This window comes from Callospermophilus lateralis, chromosome 13, assembly GCF_048772815.1.
Source record: "Callospermophilus lateralis isolate mCalLat2 chromosome 13, mCalLat2.hap1, whole genome shotgun sequence".
NCBI classification, from domain to species: domain Eukaryota; kingdom Metazoa; phylum Chordata; class Mammalia; order Rodentia; family Sciuridae; genus Callospermophilus; species Callospermophilus lateralis.
Genome location: NC_135317.1, coordinates 84,664,222 through 84,684,607, shown reverse-complemented (window position 1 = coordinate 84,684,607; position 20,386 = coordinate 84,664,222). Strand labels below are relative to the sequence as shown.

At 31.3% G+C, this 20,386-nt stretch overlaps 1 protein-coding gene across 3 annotated transcripts in view; it reads right to left on the bottom strand.

Annotated features, from left to right (window-relative positions):
• Positions 1-20,386, bottom strand: part of Kcnt2 (potassium sodium-activated channel subfamily T member 2) — a 345,157-nt gene that overhangs the window by 106,574 nt on the left and 218,197 nt on the right. For all 3 annotated transcript variants that reach the window (XM_076831490.1, XM_076831491.1, XM_076831492.1), the window contains exon 14: positions 9,050-9,158. In XM_076831490.1, the coding sequence (XP_076687605.1) occupies positions 9,050-9,158 (109 nt within the window). The remainder of the gene's footprint in view (positions 1-9,049; positions 9,159-20,386) is intronic.

Sequence of the window (20,386 nt, the reverse complement as noted above, 5' to 3'; positions counted from 1 at the left end):
ACAGTACTATCTAAAAGGATTTAAAACGTCCTCAAATTAAGCTGAGTAAAATGTTGAAAAACAAAATTGTAAACTCCCCTTGCTCATCTTTTGCTACCTTGATGTTGAAGAGCATCAATCATATTATAGAAGCATCCGATATAGGTGCACCTTATGTTTCCTTATGAATAGAAAGGTCAGCAGGAACACAAAAGAAGTTACCTGGTGTCTTTTGTGTATCATGGGAAGGGTAACGTGAGTGACATGTCTTTTATTTACAATACTTGCCTCGATTCCTTGTTTGAGGCGGTATTTGTCAGGTTTCTCTCCTATAAAGTTAGAATATTTGCCTTCATAGTAAATAAATATCTTGGAAAATTATGTCAAGATCACACAATTATTCTGGATTTCCTTAAACTTCCACCCACTAATATTAGCACACACTGGGGGAATCCCAATAATTACCATAGTGTTTGCTTAATTTTTTTTCTTCTTCATTTTTTAAATTTGGAATTCATCAGTAAAAAAGAGTTATCCCTTTTCTCCCCTTTATTTGTTATGTTGTTTACCACAATGGAATCCTGGGTATTTATTTTATTTTATGGGTTGAAATCTAATATTCTCATTACTTGTTTTGTAGCTCAAATTATTCCATTTTAGTCCATTAGGAACTCCTTTGGCTTGGTTCTTGTGTCAGTTTGGCAAGATCCACACTATTCTGAGAAATACCTTGTTTTTGTGAATTGTGCTGCTATAAACATTGATGTGGCTGTGTCATTGTAGTATGGTGTTATTAAGTCCTCTGGAAACTATGGAACCAACCTAGATGCCCTTCAGTATATGAATGGATTAAAAAATATGGCATATATACACAATGAAATATTACTCAGCAATAAAAGAGAATAAAATCACGGCATTTGCAGTTAAATGGATAGAGTTGGAGAAGATAATGCTAAGTGAAGTTAGCCAATCCCAAAAAAACAAATGCTGAATGTTTTCTCTGATATAAGGTGACTGACTTATAGTGGGGTAGGGAGGGGAGCATGGGAGGAACAGAGGAACTCTAGGTAGGGCAGAGGAGTGGGAGGGAAAGGGAGGAGGGTATGGAGTTAGCAAGGATGGTGGAATGTGATAGACATCATTATCCAAAATACATGTATGAAGACATGAATTGGTGTGAACATACTTTATATACAAACAGCGAGATGAAAAATTGTGCTCTATATGTGTAATAAGAATTGTAATTCATTCCACTGTCATGTATTAAAAAAGAAAATCAATCAAAAAAAAAAAAGAAATTCATTGTTTTTTGGAACTATGAGATTTTCCAGCCTACTGTTATATTTTGCCTGCACCAGTCTTGCAATCCACAAACTCTCCAAAGACCCTGCTTCCTTTTATTGGAGACTAATATTTAGTCATCAATTTCTGATCATTAAGTGTGTTCCTTGTTAGTGGGATGTCATTGTTTCTAGGCTTCCTCAGAAACACAGCAGGGAATTCCATGTAATATATTATACCAGATGCACACAGATAAAGGATTATATTAATGTTTCTATTTTGTTATATGCATTAAAATCATAGGTTTATACTGACTACAGTCTTATCCACAAAACTGTCAAAGTTTGGAGGAGGCTAAGAGATAAATAACTGAATAAAGTACAAGTTGTTGGATAAGATTCTGGAACAGAAAATATATATTAATAGAGAAACCTTAGAAATTCAAATAAGATCAACAACTTAGTCAATGGCATTACACCAATGTTAAGTCTTCTTTTGTTAATTGCACTATGATTAAAAAAGGTAACAATATTAGAAGCTATAAGGAAAGGGTATGCTGCAACTATCTGTATTATTCTTGTAACTTTCTTTTATAAGTCTAAAATTAATTCAAATAAAATGTTAAAAAATAAAGACAGTATTTAGCACAGTATTTCCCAATCTTCCTTGAGTTTTTATTTTCCAGGACAAGTATCAACACCCACCCAAAATTGTTAATTCTACCATGGAACACAAATTTGGCAATTATATGAAATAACAGAACCATAATTTATATACCACACAAAAAATTAATTATGCCGCATTTGGCTTAATGTGTCTCTACTGTGCTTGCAGATTTTGCAAAACCATTATGCAATCTTCGGTAAAATAATTATTTGAGAAAGCCTAAAATTCACTTTAGTTTAAGTACTCAGGACAGAAAGTTGAACAGAATCATTTCTTTAACTTTATAAATGCTTTACATTCAGTTAGAAGTATAGTAAAACTTTTAAAACTAAAGAAAAACCCATGAATTTCTCATTTTTTCTTCCATTTTTAACATACCAATTACTTTGAAAACAATGAATAGAATTTAATAGTTACTGTTATTCATTAAATTTCTTTTTGCAAAGAACATTGCAGAAATACCCAAATCTGCTGTTTGATCCCATTGATGAAAATAGCATACTTGCCCAGTAAGTTAATGAAAGGCTTCTTTTGAAATAACCACCCCTGAGAAACATATTTACAAAATTACAACTTCTTAAAATTGCTTCTGGTAAAATATAAGAGCCACTTTGCTTACCTTTACTTTAGTATGTATTTGTGAAATGTAACATTGTTTCCCTATCTTTTTGTTCATTGAAAATACCTAAAATATATATTAGTATTGAATAGCAGCTTATTAGTATTTGAAACATTCTTTTGTTTTTGGTCTTATAAATCAAAATAAAAAATTTTTAGCAAACAATTTACTAATGACTTATCATTCTCTTAATATATTATTTGCTTACATTTATACAAGTTAACCACTAATCTGTTACCTATTTTCAAAATTTCAACTAATGTTTTATCATTTAAGTTCCTTTAAATAACTTGTGTTTTCTTAAATTCTTATTGTAATTCATGTTCTCCACACATACGTTCGAAAGGTTGCCCTAAGCATATCTTTTAAGAATTTTATAGGTCCTGTAACTCAACTTGAGAATAAAAAGCTCCAATTAGGCAGGTACATAAGACATATTTTTCAAAACATATTTAATCCTAATTCCTGTATTATTAAGTCAGTGACTTAAAGACTGGCCATGGTGAAAATATACGCCATTACCATTATTACTTGGGAACATTCAGATATCTACATTCTCATTAAAGTCATTGTTCAAAGAACAGCCAATGAAGTAGCTAACATTTACTTTCATATGATCATGAAAATTGCCATACTTTGGTTAAGCTCATAACTATTCTCATTTAGATGTAATATACCCATGTGTGAGACACAGGATTTTTTTGTCATCATCATAAATCAACATCCGGGTCTGGGTTTCCCAGTTTGTTTTTAAAGCATCTCTTCTGCCTCCTTCCACATTCTCAAATTTGACAACAAATTGGACAACTGGTTTTGATGCATATTAGAGATTCATAAAGCCAATGACAGAACTCAAGACTACCTACTATGTTGAGGCATGGCTACATCATCCTCAGAAAACTCTCACTTGACTTCATCCAGTTTTGTGACTTAAATTTGTTATTCTTATGCTGATGGGAGCCAAATTTAAGTCTTTATTTATATCTTCAGTGTAGACTTCCCCTTTACTTCCAGCCTATATACTGTTCAAAATTGGAGGAGTGTAATAAAATATCTTAAATTTAACTCATCCAAGATGAAAAAAAAATGTTCACTGTGGTCATCTGTATTATGGTATTTTATTTTCGTTGCTCAGTTCAAAAATATGCCATTCTCCTACATCCTTTTCTTTTTGCTCTGCTTCCTATATTCAATAAGTCAACAAAGGTGGAAATTACTGTTAAAAATACATCAAAATCATTGTCTGGTATGTTGCTTCCTTTCACATCTCAACTTTTACTATCTATCTCTTCTCTATTCTGTTACAGCTACACTGAACTTCTTCCTGCTCCTCAAATTAACAGATGTGCTTTCCTGCGTCTAAAGAGTTTTGCTTTTACTTCTACCTGGAAGAATCATATGACAGTTACCGATAAAAACACTACTATTTGGTCAAGCCATTGATCAAATATACCTGAGGAGTTCAAATATGACTAGATATTTAAATGGGACCTACTGTCACATTCTTAAACTCCACCATTTCATTTCTTTATTTTCCCTATAGCACTATGGCCTTCTGAAACATTGTATGTGTTTTACTTATTTATTTTGGTATATTACCTGTCTCATTAATTCTAATGAGAGTTCCTTGAGAGGAGGAATATATTTTTTTTCCTGGTGTACTCCTTATTGTATGTAAAACATCTGGCATGATGCTGTTGCATAGTAGACATTCAATGAGCAATGGTAAAATGAACACAAAAAGTAATGGAGTAGCTAAAAATTATTATCTCAATGTTCCATAAAAGTTACTGAGAGTCAAACAGAACATGTAATTGCTCAATATTAGTTGGGTTTAGCATTTAGTGAGTCAACCATTTCTGTCTGCCAAAATTGTTGTTCTTTCCTCTTTGCCACATTTCCTCCCTAAATTTATGAGTTCCATTTGCAGCAGGAACACTAAAAAACAGGAATTTAATTTGTGATTAGGACATGTGGTTTCCAAAGAGTCTGATTTTAATTTTTGCTTTAATGACAGAAGTTTCTGAATGGTACATTTTATAATAATAATATACCTGGTTTTGGTTTTGAAAGGTAACATATTAAAAGTTCAGGTAAAGGAGTATCAAAAGTAATAATAATATAAAAGCTATAATACAAATATAATTAATTTTTAAAATTTCAATAGTGGCAATTTGTGTCACCAGATTTGACTAGCAATGATAATAGTATTTGACTTGTTAAATTTAGGCTAACACAGTTATCTGCATAAAACAATATACCTCTTCTTAAGATCCCTAGATTTAACTTTTCATTCCTATGAGATATAGACTCATGATTTAAGAAGAGAAAATATCCAAGTTTAAATAAATGTAAGCATGTTTAATGTGCATAAATACATTTTTAAATTTGAAACTATTTACATTGCTAACAGATGTAATTAAAATCAAGTCCATATTTTAATACTCAAATATTGCTGTTTCTTTAATGCAAAAATATAAGGTTCCTTGATGCAGAATTGGAAAGCATCTTTTTTTATCATACATATTTAATTTTAATGATAATCATTTCTCTGTCAGAATCACAAAAATTGTATTGACTACTCAAAAATGTTTCATAAATCACTTCTACCCTGTCTTTCTCTACTAAAGAAGATTAAACTGTAAAATACCTGATGTCTGGGAATTGTTTAAATGGACCTTAACACGTGACATGGTTGTGGCCAATGAGATACCATTAGATAGATAAATGGCCTGAGTGAACTTTACGGAAAGCTTTAAATAACCTTAGTTGGCCCTAGTATCCCCCTTTATCATTTTTCCTTCTTCCTAAATGGTAGGAAAATAGCCTGACTCAGAGTTGCCATTTTGTTGTCCCATGTCCCACAGCCTATAGTAATTGTGTCTAAAAGGTACACTTATGCTTACCTTTTTAAAATAATTACTAAGTAAATCAAATTGTGAATTGGATTAACAATAAGATACACAAGCATCAAGAGCAATCAACACTCAAACAAATCTAAGAAAGGCAGAGGTAAATGTGAAGCTTTAAAATACAGAATTAACACTCAGTGAATTAAAAAAAACAGTAATTTAAAGTCAGATGAAAGATACTCTGTTACTTGTACATCAACTGGAATTGGAATGAACCTGTAAACATGTAGGAAAGTAAAATGTAAAAGCTTAAGAATACTAGTCAAGTTTGGACACTATATATGAGTACTGTTGCTCAAAGACTTCAAAATATAAGAGAGAAATTTTTAGCCCAGAAGCAGGCAATTCATCATTAATATGTGTGTTCTATAAGAATTCCCATTTCCACCTGCTAAAAGACATGAAGAAATAAGAAAGGATGAAAATAATTGAGAATGTAAAACTGTCTGACTCTGGAGCAGAATCAGTACCTCAGTTACTACAATGACCTAAGGCAGGTCTGCCACTAGAAGGGCTGATCATTTAATCTCCCAGACCTGATGTGTTTCTCTATTTTGTTTCATAAATCATGCTTATTTTCTTTAAATACCTATACCCTACACAGCAATTTACTTAAAATGTGTATTTTAAAATGAGGACATTTTAGGTTTTAGATTATATTTATTTCTGTACTTGTTGAATTTAAAGTCATAAATCGATTTTTTCCCTTTGTATCAACCAAGCAACTCCAATTGCTTGTGAATATCAATTAATATTGATACAAAACACAATTTGTTAGAGTGAAGTGGTAAAATCATTCTCAGTTTTTTAAATAGAGAAATTTGAGTATTATTGTATAGATTTGTTTTCAATTAATGGTTTCAAAACTTGCCTACGGTTATTCCTAGACCATTCAACATTTTAACCATTGTACTACTTCACTTAGCTTCCATGTTAGTTCTTTGATTATTAAATCAATATATTTGAGCTCTTAATTTCTACAGATGCTGAAAGGCTAAATTATAAATGTGTTCTGTTAATAAGATAATCTTGTATATTCAATTAACAGATAACAAGAGGTTCGATAAAATAACTTCAGTCAAACAGTATTCTTAATAAAACAGAAATGTTAAATGATCTGTTTTGATGATTACTTATATTCAAGTGATGGTATAGATCTGACAAGGTAGTTGTATTTAGAATGTATGAGGAATTATTACTACTCTATAACCAAAAAAATTTAGAAAATGAAAATGGGCAAAGGATATGAAGGTATATCATTATATCTTGATTATGTGGCGAATAAACATAAAATAATGTTCATTACTATTAGCCAAAGAGAATGCAAATGAGGACCATAGCAAGATACAATTTCACACTCACTAGGATGCTCATGATCAAAAAGAAAGTAGTAAGTACTGCTGAGGATGATGAGGAAATTGGAACCGTGATAATTTTGGCAAGAATATTGGAACCCTAATAAACTGCATATTTGGAAAGCATTCTACCAGTTCCTGAAAGAGTATAAAGAGAATGACCACAGACTCAGTAATTCTACTCTTAGGCAAAAATACCTAAGAGAAATGAAAGCATATGTCCAACCGAAAAAAGTTTCACAAATATTAACAGTAACTCAACTGATATTCTTCAACTGATGAATAAAAACTCAAATCGGATATACCTTTGCAGTAGAATAATAATAAATTATAAAATGTAATGAACTATGGATGCATAGTACAATACAGATGAACTTTTAAAATATGCCAAGTGAAAGAAGACCAACTAAACAAAATATAATTAACACATAATATATGATTTCATCTATGTGCAGTGTCCAGAAAAGGCAAATTTATAAGAAACAGAGGATTAGGGATTGCCTAGGATTGAAAGGATTGGGGGAATGAAGAGGAATGGCTAAAGGTCAGGTTTGTTTGTGGGATTCTGGAAATAAGTGATGATGCTTGAAAAATTCCATGAATACACCAAAAATATTGAGATGCATATTAATTGTATGAATTATAGTATAGAAATAAATTTAAATAAAGATGCTAAAAAGAAAGTATAGTGTGCCATAGTATTTACTGTGGCACAGATTTGAAATATATATTTTCAGGTTAATATTATCTAAAATAAGTGCTTAATTATGTGATAACAACATCTTTGACATCACTTTTTTAATGAGGCAAATTTCATTTGAGTATATTGGGGTAAATTTTATTCTAAGGATCCAAAATTCTATTTTAACTTATGTCAACTACAATCTTTTTCACAGCCAAAATTATGTCAATAAATAACATTTACTAGTAGTTGCAAAGTGTAATTTAACTTCAGTCTATGAGTAATGAGTGTATGAAATATTATTAATGGGCTTTGTTTTATAATTGAATGTATGACATTGAAGTTGAACTAGATATTCAGTGTTATATATTTCTGTAATAAAGATGGTATTGGAAAATAAGAAATACATATGATATGGCTACTATTGTTCAATTAATTGGTGTCAAAATGCTTTTTAGGACTTTATTTAAAATTGCATCAAAATGCTGTGAACTTTTTGCAGAGAAGCAGCAATGTCATCCACAATCCTGTCACAAGGTTTCCATTGCACAGATAAAATTCTTGCAAATATACAGAATGGAAATGTTCCTATTCAGAATTTGAGAAACTGCTCCTGGGAAACTCATTCCTTCCCAACAGAACAGAAATACAATTAAAGGAAAGATAGAAAAATCCATTTTTAAAATAGGTCTGAGTATTTATTATTTTCATATTAGTAATTTGCTCCGTCTACTTCTTAATATCAAGAAAGAGTTTTCCTTGTTCTAGATTTACTTGTCTTGGCACTTCATTTAAATAACTATCAATTAACTTACCAAATTAAAGAGTAATGACCATAAATACAAATTAGAATTTATAAGAAAAAAAAACAGCATTTTGTATAAAATACTGTTAGAAATATGAAAATGTATGAAATACAATGTAACATTTGTCTCTTAAAATAAGAATAATGACTGTGATTCCTCTATTTCCTTTGGTCATCCAAGTCAAATTGTATTTTATAAAAATAGCAAAGTAAATAAATAAAAATTTTAAAGTTCAGATGATCTAAATTTCTCTGGGCTACCTAGAAATTGCATAAAAACAACTTATTTTACATTAAGTAATTTTATAAAACTATAAAAAATAATAATTAAAACTTTAACATAAAAATATCTGAGGAAGAAAAATTTTACTTCGCTCTTATATTAGTGATTGTTACATTCCCTTTTTAAAAATTTCACTTGTATAAATAACTCTTACTCTTGAAATAGACCCATGCCCTTACTCTAGACCTAACAAATTATTTAGAGACTTAGAATTTAAGATGCAACAAGTTATCTAAAGATTACTAAAAAAAATAAAAATAAAATAAAAAATAAAAAAAATCTAATCACTATCAACTTTCTGTGAATCTTGGATCCCTGAACACATTTCTATTAGGTGAAAATAATTCCCACAAACACAAATATAGGTACACATCTCACTATATTTGTTGGATTTTTAAAGTTGTAAAACACACAACTGCACTTATATTATTTTAAATACGTTATCTTAAAGAAAAATATATACTTACTGCCCTCTAGAGGTATGAACCAGTAGTGTAATAAGTGTAGATGTTGCTGGGCAAATACAGTTTAAAGCTAACATGGCGTATTTAAATTCTTCTTCACAAACAACATGATCTGTTTGAAATAAAATAGGTAAATTAGAATAATTTACCTTGGGAGAGTAATATTTTAAATATGAAAAATAAAACAATAAATAAAATGGCAAAAAGTCTCAATATGAACATAATTGTTTCAGAGATGCTTTTACATGTGCAATTTTGTTTCCCCAGAAATGTTTCCTAAGAGAGAGTTGTAGAGAGTGGGTTATGTGAGTGGGAGGGAGGAGGCCCTGAGAGTCTAACCATAATTCTTAATTAAAACTGGCAACTTTTGGTACAGGGCTTAATCTTCTTAAGCCTCGTGTATACCAAGGAGGTGAGTTGAAGCTGTTTGAGGTGCAGTCTGGTAAACGTATCACATAATTTGTAAAGTCTAGTTAGTTTTATTGACTTTATAGCACACAATACAACAGTATTGATTTAAAACCATATTGATCTACCAAATTTATAACCACACAGCATCGGTTTTAGTAGTTTTTAAAAGATGTGATAGATAATTTATCTAGCACAGAAATAATAGATTTTATACTATAGAAGCAACTGCAGTATCAATCAATAAAAATTAATGCTAAATTAAATAAAAGGTATGCTTAATCTCAAGACCTCAAAAGATGATAAATTCAAGCCAGGAAAGATAATAACTGATAGCTAAAATTCAATATGACATAAAACAACGGATAATGCTGGAGATGGTGGCACATAGGAGGGTGCAGGCTAAATCTATAGAGAATGAGGCCACTCGGCCCAAGTGTATTTTATCATAATGTAATGAGGCTTCAAGATGCCAGATATTTGATTTTCCACAGTATTTCTTATTTTGAAAAACAAAACCAAAAAAGAAATCCTCCCTTTCCAAGTGAGCAATTATACCTGGGATTTTAAAAAGAGTCACTGTTGAGATTCTAAGAAAAGGCATATCCTTAAGCAGCAGATAATAGTTTTAGCTATTAAGGAATAGAATACTGAAGTTGTTAGCCAGATCTATAAAATGAACACAAGAACCATACAATTCAGGTAGAAACAAAAAAAGTTAATGGGAAATAGTTTAGCAAATGCAATGACTATGTAAATAGTATACTTAGTTTTACTTTTTTTTATAATTTAGCATTTGAAATAGACCAGTTTATATTTTTATAAAACTTTAACTGATTTACTTTAAATATTTAGTATTCTATTTATGTCTATTATATTTCATGGAAGAAATTATATACTATAATTACATCTCAGGATTTACACCCTATACTATCAAGGATCTTGTAATAATCTCAACATCTCTCACTCTTTCTATCCTAATCATTATAATGATCTTCAAGGAAATTTTTTAATACTATATAAGTACTTAATACAGGAAAGCCTAGAAGATTCAAAATATAATTTTGAGTTGTGGAGAAGGATACCCAATAGTTGCAAAAGTATAGTGTATTTAAACTATCATTTCAATATTTCTAAAAATAATTTTTGAGTGAGTATAGCAAATATGTAAAAAAAAAGTAATAATACTGCAAAATGCAGAATGTTATTAGAGTGGATCCACATGATAGCAATCCATAGGGGATCCATAGATTTCAAACAAAAATGGGAATACATAATATACAAACTGAGAAAAATATGTATATTTGTTATGACACAAATTAGGTTTTTTGTTTTGTTTTTGTTTTTGTTTTGTTTTTGGTACCAAGTATTGAACCCAGGACTGCTTAATCACTAAGCCACATTCCCAGCCCTTTTCATTTTTTCCTTTGAGACAAGGTCTTAAGTTGCTTAGGGCTTCACTAAGTTGCTCCTAATGGCTTTGAACCGGTCTACTGTGTTGTTAGGATTATAGACGTGCACTACCATGCCTCGCTACAAAACAGAATTTTTAAAAATCAAACTGTAACAGAACATTTGGTAGGTATGAGTACCAAACACGCAATGCCACAGAAAATTATTAACTTTCCCATACAATAAAGCACAAAATGTATCTTTTCCAGCAGAAAAAGATGAAAAAATATGGTGTTTGTGGGATACTTTGAAAATATTCTACCTTAATTTCTTCCTTCAATAGTTAAAAAGAAATATATGCAGTCCTTTCCTTTCCCTTTGCTTCAATGAATGTGTGCATCTGAGTGGGGAAAGGGATTGCTGTGGGAAAATCATGATGTGTTGTAGATAGTTTTCAAAAACTCTAATTTATATTTTATTCATATAATCAGTAGAAACTGGAGGAAGAAAAAAACCTAAGAACTATCAGGTAGCCATTTTTGTATTTGCCTACATCTTTTCTGTATAGTTGTGGAAAAGTTTTATGATATGCATCCACTGTTAAAAATAAAAGTACATACATTATCATTAGTGGCAGCAATTTTGTCCACAAACAAATATATGGTTTGTACTGATTTAGAGTAACATACTGAATTATCTAGGAACATAACCATGGTGTAAATAAAGGAATTTTTATGCTGTTTAGCATTGTATGTATGTGAATAATAAATTTAACATATTTGATTACTATTTATTACCAGTTTCAGCATTGGTCTTTAATACATTTTAATGGTACAAACTTCTGTCTTTTCACTGTGTCCTTTTGGGTACTTATACTTGAACATTTACATATTGAAAAACATCCTTCTCTGTTATTAATCAATTCCCTCTGATTCTCCCTCATGTTATAAACAGAATGTTATATTGTCTTAAATTTGTGTGTACAGATAGTTATATTTACTGAGTTTTATTGCAAAACTGTAAAGGAAATGTTACAAAATATTTATTGTAAAAAGGGAACATTGGATCAGATAGAATGAAAACCACTGTCCTAGGAATTATTGCAAAATTCCTTGTTAGACAAACAGTAAAATCAGTATTCATTCACTTAAAAAAATCTATTTAAGCTCCACGGATGGCAAACATGAGGGGAGGACTGCGATAGAATACTGAATTGGATAATAATCTTCATTAGCATATATTACAAAGAGCCCACACTTAATCTGCAAAATAGAATTGATTATATCTTTAAAGCTCTCCTTTTAGGTCTAAATATACCCTTCCCTGTGGGACATGTTTTTAATACTAACCAGTAACGTATATACTGAATTTAAAAAAAAAAAAAAAGGAAACTATCCTTTCAGGCTGCATTACCCCTTATTTCCGATTGCCATATGACAGTCAGAGTTTATTAATTCATTGAAGTCATATTTCTCTCTATTTACCCACCCCCCTTTCCACTCTCACTAGTTCCCATGGGTTTCTAATCCTTGTCAATAATTCCTAAAAACATCAGACTGCACAACAATTTTTTTCCAAATATTAGGAAAGCTATATGTCTCGCTGATCAAACACAATACAAGTATCTAAGGAGCAACTTGGTCTTAAAAATATATGTATATTTCTGTATTTAGATGTGGGGATATTTGTACTAATTGGAAAAAAATAAAAGATTAAATAGCTTCTGAACAGTTCAATGGGCAATAACAGTTCAATGGGCAATAGATACAGTGGGCAATAACACTGAAAGGAGGGAATTTAGAGAAACATGAATCTAGGGCTTTAAAGAATCATTTTCACGGACATCAATATCATCAAATATATGACCAAGCAGTGTTGGAGAAAGTGACAGTGAGCTAGCATTTTTTCAGATATATAAGTTACTTATATTTCCTTTTCTAAGACATTTCAAGTTATGAACCTCAATTTTTATCAAATATTTTTCCAATTAAAAATAGAAGATAGCCAGGCATGGTGGCGCACGCTTGTAATCCCAGTGGCCCGAGAGGCTAAGGAAGGAGGATCGCAAATTCAAAACCAGTCTCAGAAAAAGCAACTCAGTGAGACCTGTCTCTAAATAAAATACAAACTAGGCATGTGGATGTGACTCAGTGGTCGAGTGTGCCCCTGAGTTCAATCTCTGGTATAATAATAATAATAATAATAATAATAATAATAATAGAGAAAGTAATATAACATTTAGAAATTATATGGATGCATAAAGCAGAAATATCTTCATGACAGAAAGTGCTATTTCCCCTTACTGTAGTTTTTCCTTTGTATGTAGAAACCAAATGTCAATAGATGAGGTAGCTGGAAAGGGCAAGAATTACCAATTTATGTTGACAGCAGCTTGATGGTTCTAATGCTATGTAGAGATGATCTAGTAAGAATTAATAACCTTGTAAGCAGAGAGGAGAAGGAAATAGACATTGTTTACTTGCAACCAGAAATCTAATCAGGAGTCCAGAAATCTGGACACTAGCAAAACTAAAAACAGTGAACCAGATCCTAAATAACAGGAGATGACACTTTTTTCAGAGCCTTTATCAGAGGCCTCCCTTTATGATTTCTCAGCCACAACAAAGCCAGACCTGTAGCCAGGATCAGATTAAGTGCTGTGTTCCCTCCCACCCAAAACATGTTGTTTAAGATGATGTCAAGGGAACAACTGTTACAATCGAGAGGGAGATGTGAACAACAAAATTTTGGTGGCAACAAAATTCAGATTTAAAGAAAGTTCTTAGAAAACAAATTTGGGCACAGTATTGACACAGAAAGGACTAGAAAAATTCCATTCCAACTTCATCTTCAGTGGTGGCTCTAGAGAGTAGTGAAAAAACAAAGCAGAGTAGGAGATAATAAACACATTTATGACATAGCTTTAGGGGAATCCTGATTCATGTGCCATAGTACATGCTATGGACCAATGATGCCTGTGGGCCTCTCATTCTTCACTTCTCCAAAAACCAATATTTAATTACTGTGATCTTGCTCTACAATTGTATATCCATACGGGGTGGTGATAGTAGGGAAGGGCTAGCAACTATACTGATTGTATATATTGTCAGATCATTAGGAGCCCCATCTAGATCTGATGGGATTATCTATGTATCATGGACATTGAGCAGACACAGCTTTAAGTATTTATATAGAGAAGAGATAAATGTTTACAATATAAGTATTTTTTATGTTGTGCATCGACTCTTGGGGGGGATCAAAGATTGGAACTGTGGCTTAAATTACTATCTTCTCGTTTCCATTCTTTCTTCCTTTTAGTAGAAAGAGTTTTTATTTCACCTCACCCCACCACAATTCAGCTGGATGTATAGCTTCTGTTGTAGAAATTGTGCTTCTCAGTTTCCCTTTTAGATAGAGGTGGTCACATGACTAGGAGATGCCTGGTGGACTATGTCCGAAAGCGTGCAACTTCTGAATTAGTTTTTGTAGACAAAATCACTTTCCCTAAACTCTTTCCTTTTTTTTTTTTCTGGGAATACCACTTACGTGGTGAAAAGGCAGAAAAAAAAAGATAACTCATTGTCATACATCAAATCTGTCCATTTTTCATGGCTTAAAATTTCCCTCTTTTGTTGAAGAAAGCATTATCTAGCCAAAAGTATTTTTGTTTCATCTTGCATTCCCTTCCTATCTTTTAAAGTTTCTATTGGTTTTTATTTCAACCTCTCTCCTCTGCTGCCAGTTGACAACACATAACACATGAGATCAAAAGGTGTCACCATGGGGTGCTAGGCCATGTACAGGATTTATGATCTCTCTGATCCTAACTCGCCTTATCTCTGAAATATAATTAACAAATGGCACCTACTTTATAAGGTCTTTTTAAAAAACATATGTAGACAATAAGCATAAAATGCTAACCATAATTTTAAAGTAGTATATATCAGCACAATCATGCATTACTTAAATAAAAAGATAGATTTCAATAAACTCTTAGAATAATGCCAATCATACATTTTAAAAATGCCAGTGGCAAAACAATATAATATTTTTACATTGTTATATAATTAAAACATTTCATTTTATAAAAATGTTCAATTTTGCATGAATACTCATATAGAGACCTGAATTACTTAATATGTCCAGAAAGTCATCTGTAGGTGCTAAAGTTTAGATCTTATGTGTCCTGCAAATATCCAGGCATGGTTCAAGGCATGGTCCCCAGGTTGGCACTCTTGGTACTTGGTAGAACCTATAAGAGGTATGGCTTAATGGGGGGGCTTCAGGTACTAGGAGCATACTTGTAAGGGGGATTGTAGGACTTAGGTCTCTTCTTTCTCTTTTTCGCTTCATAGGCATGAGGAGAGCATTCCCTCCACCCCGTATGATATGCAACATGATATGCAACCTCACTCAAAGTAACAGGGTCAGCCCATAATGAATTGAAATCACCAAAATTGTATGACAAAATAATTCTTTTTTGTAAAAGTTGATTATCTCAGTTATTTGTTATCATGATGGGAAGTTGTCTCTTACAGTAGAATGAGCATGAAACTCTTAACAGAAACTACTTCAATGGACAGGAAAAAGTTTGACAGGGATGTGAATTTTAATATAGTACTATTGTGTAAGATTTTTGGTTTCTTTTTATTATCATTTTCAATTTAAAAGTTTTTAAAACAGTTAAAATTAAAGATATAAATTTATGCATCTGAATCCATTTTTAAGTCCCTTTTATTTTATGGAAAATAAAATTTATAATTTTTAACAAGTCAGAATCACATTTACAAAAGCCTTTATCATATTCACATCCCTGTTCGGGTACCAAGGAAAGTCTTCGTGGCAGTATTTTCTGAGCTTTTCTATGATTTAAAGTGTGACAAGCTTGTTCCACACAGTTGCTAGGTAACAGTTCTTTGGAAAGCAGTAAACACTGGAACATGCACTAAGCCAATCCAGTCCTGGGTTTTGATTTACAGACATCAAGTACCCTTTAGAAAAGACCTTGTGAAGAGAAACACAAACCAGGGTCAGTTTCAAAAATTGAACATTATTCATTTTAATTTTATGGGGGAAAGTTTATTACATTGACTAAATGAACAAATTATGTTGTAAAATCTGTCCTATATCTTTGCTTATTAGATTCTGTTTATAAGCATGAGTGGGTTGATTGCTATGAAAATTGCCTCTTTTTCTTAATATGAGAACAGATAACAGAGCAAGCAAGTCATTTTTATTTTGACCCTTGTCTTAATAAAATAATCAAGCATATGTGTGTGCACACATGTGTGTGTAAGCATAAATATACATTTGCACACTTCAGAGATTTTTGCCAATTGAATGACTGGTAGGCATTCAACCACTAAATGGCTAAAAGTACATGTAAGCAAACGTTTAAAAGCTACTTAATTTCACCAGATCTAAATATAAAAATACTTTTAAATATATAGAATCCAACAGTTTGAGATGAGAAATTCTATAAAACAGACATTTTGCATCAGTAATATTTTCTGTAGAAAGCATGTTTGTGTTTTCCTAATTGCTCAAATACTTATTTTAATGCTATAATTTTTGATGGATCATATTAATTAAATTTTCAAAAGGGGAGACAAATTTCTGCATCCTAGAGCAAAACAGCCTTAATTTCATTATCATTCCTTTCTTTTATATTTCTTAATAAAACATAGCAGTCTTAAGACTTTTGAGAATTTATTTTCTTCAGAACTCCAATTTCTTTGAGTTCTCACCAAAAGCATTCTTTCCTTATTAGCCTTTTTTGTAACATAGTAAAAACAAGCAATATTTCAGCTTTCATGCTAATTGATACTTATGTATGACTGTGTGTATATATACATTATCATATATATATTATAATCTAACATATGTATTATATATTATATATAATCAAACCTCAAAAAATATAATAATACATATAATTAAACTTCACCAAAAAAGTCCTTTGGTAAATAAAGTTGTAAATAGTTTTCAGATGAGTAATCAAATGTACAGAGAGGTAAAGTAACTTGCCTACATATATTATTATTTCTTTAAATCCAAAGTGCCTTCAAAGAACTCTGCAACAACTACACAACGCCAAAATTGATTAACCAAACACTTAAAATAGATAACATAGTTTAGTGGCTTTTTTCTTTCCTTAAAGTACTTTGTAGGTTGCTACTTTCTACCAGTTATACAAATGGCAGCCAGCAGCAGTCATTAAATTGCACTGATGATCATGAAAGTACAATCACTAAATCACCCAAACACCCAAGATGCAATGGGAAAGTCTTAGAGAATGTGGGAAAGTTTGCCCTGAAATCAATTTCATTTATTTTCAGTTACACACACACACACACACACACACACACACACACACACAAACACAACTGTTGTGAAGTAAAATGATTTGAATGACTGATTTAAAACACTTCCAAAATGTTTAGGAAATTTATTAGTACAAAGTACTAAATACTGTAGTAAATGGTAAAGAGAAAATAAATACAGATTGTGGAAGACACAAAAGGACAACTTGCCTGCCTTTTGGGAAGAGAGAAAAAAAAACCATCACTAAGAATATGCAGTTTAAACTAAGATTTTTAATGATAATTAAGGATAAATTCATAAAAAAGTGAAGAAAGTGTATATAGGTAATTTTCTTAAAAATAAAATTGGAGAAGTAGGAGGACATCCAAATATTTGTGGAAATAAATTAACAAAGAAAGATATATTAAGATTCAGGGAATAAAATATTGATAGGGTGTGAGGCAACAGTGTCCAACACAGAAAGGAAAAGAACTCCTTCAAATAGAATAGAAAAGAAGTAGGATATAATAACAAAAATAAACTAAGGCTGGGAAAGGCGGTTGTGAAGTTTTAAGGAAATTTTCATGCATTGGCTTTGTAAACTTTTGAAAACAGGAAATGAGATAAAAACATGAAACAGTAACTGTAAGAGCAAGGGAATATTTTCATCTGCCTGAACATACATTTATGGAAACTTGAATCTGACCCATTCTGTAACATAGAAATTTGGTTGCTTATGCTTGTTGACTTTTAAGCAGGAACTATGGAAGGAGGACAGAAAATCAAAATACTGATATGAAGCAAACTGAATCAAATGACAGAGCAGGAATTCTGGTTGTTTAAAGAGGACAATAAAAGAAAGGAAATTAAGGCATAAAAGGAATCCAGAAAGAAAAAAAAAGATGCTTTAGAGTATTGTTTCTCAAGTGATTTGTGAATAAGGACACTGTTTTATTCTTTTTCATTTACAATCCACTACAGATGCATGAAGTTCTACTGTACATGGGTACAGATAAAGACATGTCTCCTTATATGTAACACACTTATGATTTTGATATGAACCAAATTAGGTCACATGCTTTCCAAAAGACAACCCATTGACAATGCCCTTGGATGTCATGGCAAAATGAATGGCTGTATTTAATCAAGTCCCCAGCCAGAAGTCTGTGAAATAAAACTGCTCTTTGCACCACAGTGAAGAGCACCACATGAGATGTCCTGATGAGGTGGAAGGAGAATGTTTAGATAGTGTCAAGTGATTTTAATAAGCGAAAGATAAAGACAGGAGTTTGAATTTGGACATCGTACAATCTGAATAGTGTCAGTAAGACTGGAATCATAAGATGGTTACAAGGTCCAGACATACCTTATACTATGTATCTTTCTCATGTTCTCAGGAAGTTTTTAAGCACTAAACCAGAAAATGAAACTGTTGAACCAAACATTCTGTAAAGATTAAAATATAACACTAGCTTAATACTTGCAGAAATACAACATAAAGTGGGAAAATGTGGAAAATGTTGTCCTTTACTTAATTTGAAGGAACATTGAATTTGAAATCAGACGAGTTTTAATCTTTGATCTTTAACCAAGTAAGTCTCTGGACAACTATATCCATTTTCATATTAGATTTAATGGCATAGCTATTATTATCTATGTTATAGAACAATAAATAATGTATAGCTGAGAATACTGTCCCTCAAAAATATCTATTCTTTCTGAATTCTAAATAGATACTTGAAATTTACTAAGAGATAGCAGATCTTAGCAAATTTGTCACTATATACATATACAAAATAAGGATTATGTGAGGTGATGAGAGTGTTGTCTTCTGTTAATATTTTATAAAATAAGTAAATTAAATCATCACATTGTGCTTCTTCAATTTATACAATATCATTTGTTAGTTCTACCACCAACACAAACAAAAAAACACTGTAAACAATAAAAACCCTGTTACTTCAGATTTAAATGACCTGGAAAAGCATACATAAAGTCCCATAACAAGTAAAGCTTGTTCCTGCCTTCATAAAATTCAATAAATAGAAATAAGCACTGACATGCATCCATACCTTTCCCTTAATGAAAGAAGATGTCATGATGTGCAGGATCCCCCCAAAGAAACAATAAAACAAACCCAAACTTGTGCTTGTCAAATACAATCAGTTGTAGTTGGTTTTGGTATCTTGCTACCATTCTGAACAAAATTTCAATGGGAGCATCCCTTGTACTAAACAGTAAGAACTCACTATTGTTCACTGGTTGTCTCTTAGAAATTGCCCATTACAATCAAGTCTATTTTCCCTATCCCTCAAAAATATCTATTCTTTCTGAATTATAAATATCTATTCTTTCTGAATTATAAGATTTACAGATGCATTGACAATAAGATACATATAGGTAGGTAGACAGTTGATAATAGCTCTAAGTATTCACCTACTAGACTGAGTTAAGCAATATACCAAAAATATAGAAGTTCCAGGTTCATTAGGAGGCATATACAGTTTAAAATGTATTTCTTAATGCAAAATGAGGATAATTTAATGAGACAACTGACTCAAATGTTTTGTCTACTTGTCCATACCATCTACAGATTACCATTCCTCAATACTACCCACATTAGCTGCTGTCCAGAACTCTTCAACATGATATTCACAACATGTTCCATGAAATAAAATTAGTTTGACATATCAGTCATTATCAACACACTAATTTTTACCATAGGGTTGATAAAAAGTTTGTCATAAAAAAGTAACTTTAGGGAAAAAAATATGAAAAGTCTATTTTGAACTATTAACTGATGAACCCAGATCATTTAAATGCATGAAGGACACCCTGACACATTTGAATAAAAAAAAAAAAAGAAAAAATTTCTATCACTTGAAAACATCATAATCAAAACCCAAAGACAACTTTCAAATTGGTAAAAATGCAATATATAAAGACAAAATATTAATTATTTTAGGATATGAAAAATCCCTATAAATCACAATGAGAAAGGTAATTTCCTCTGTAGAAAATAAGAAATCAGGGAAATATTTTATATTTCAATGATCATACAGTTAAATAAAAAATAGATACATAAAAATGTACAACTATGTTTATCAAAAACTAAAAATTAAAATGAACTTTAGAGGCAATACCACAGATATTTAAACAGCATATATTCTTGCAAACAGAATATAGATCCAAGTCCACACTCTACCACTTAGTACAGCAACATCCATGCTTTATTTA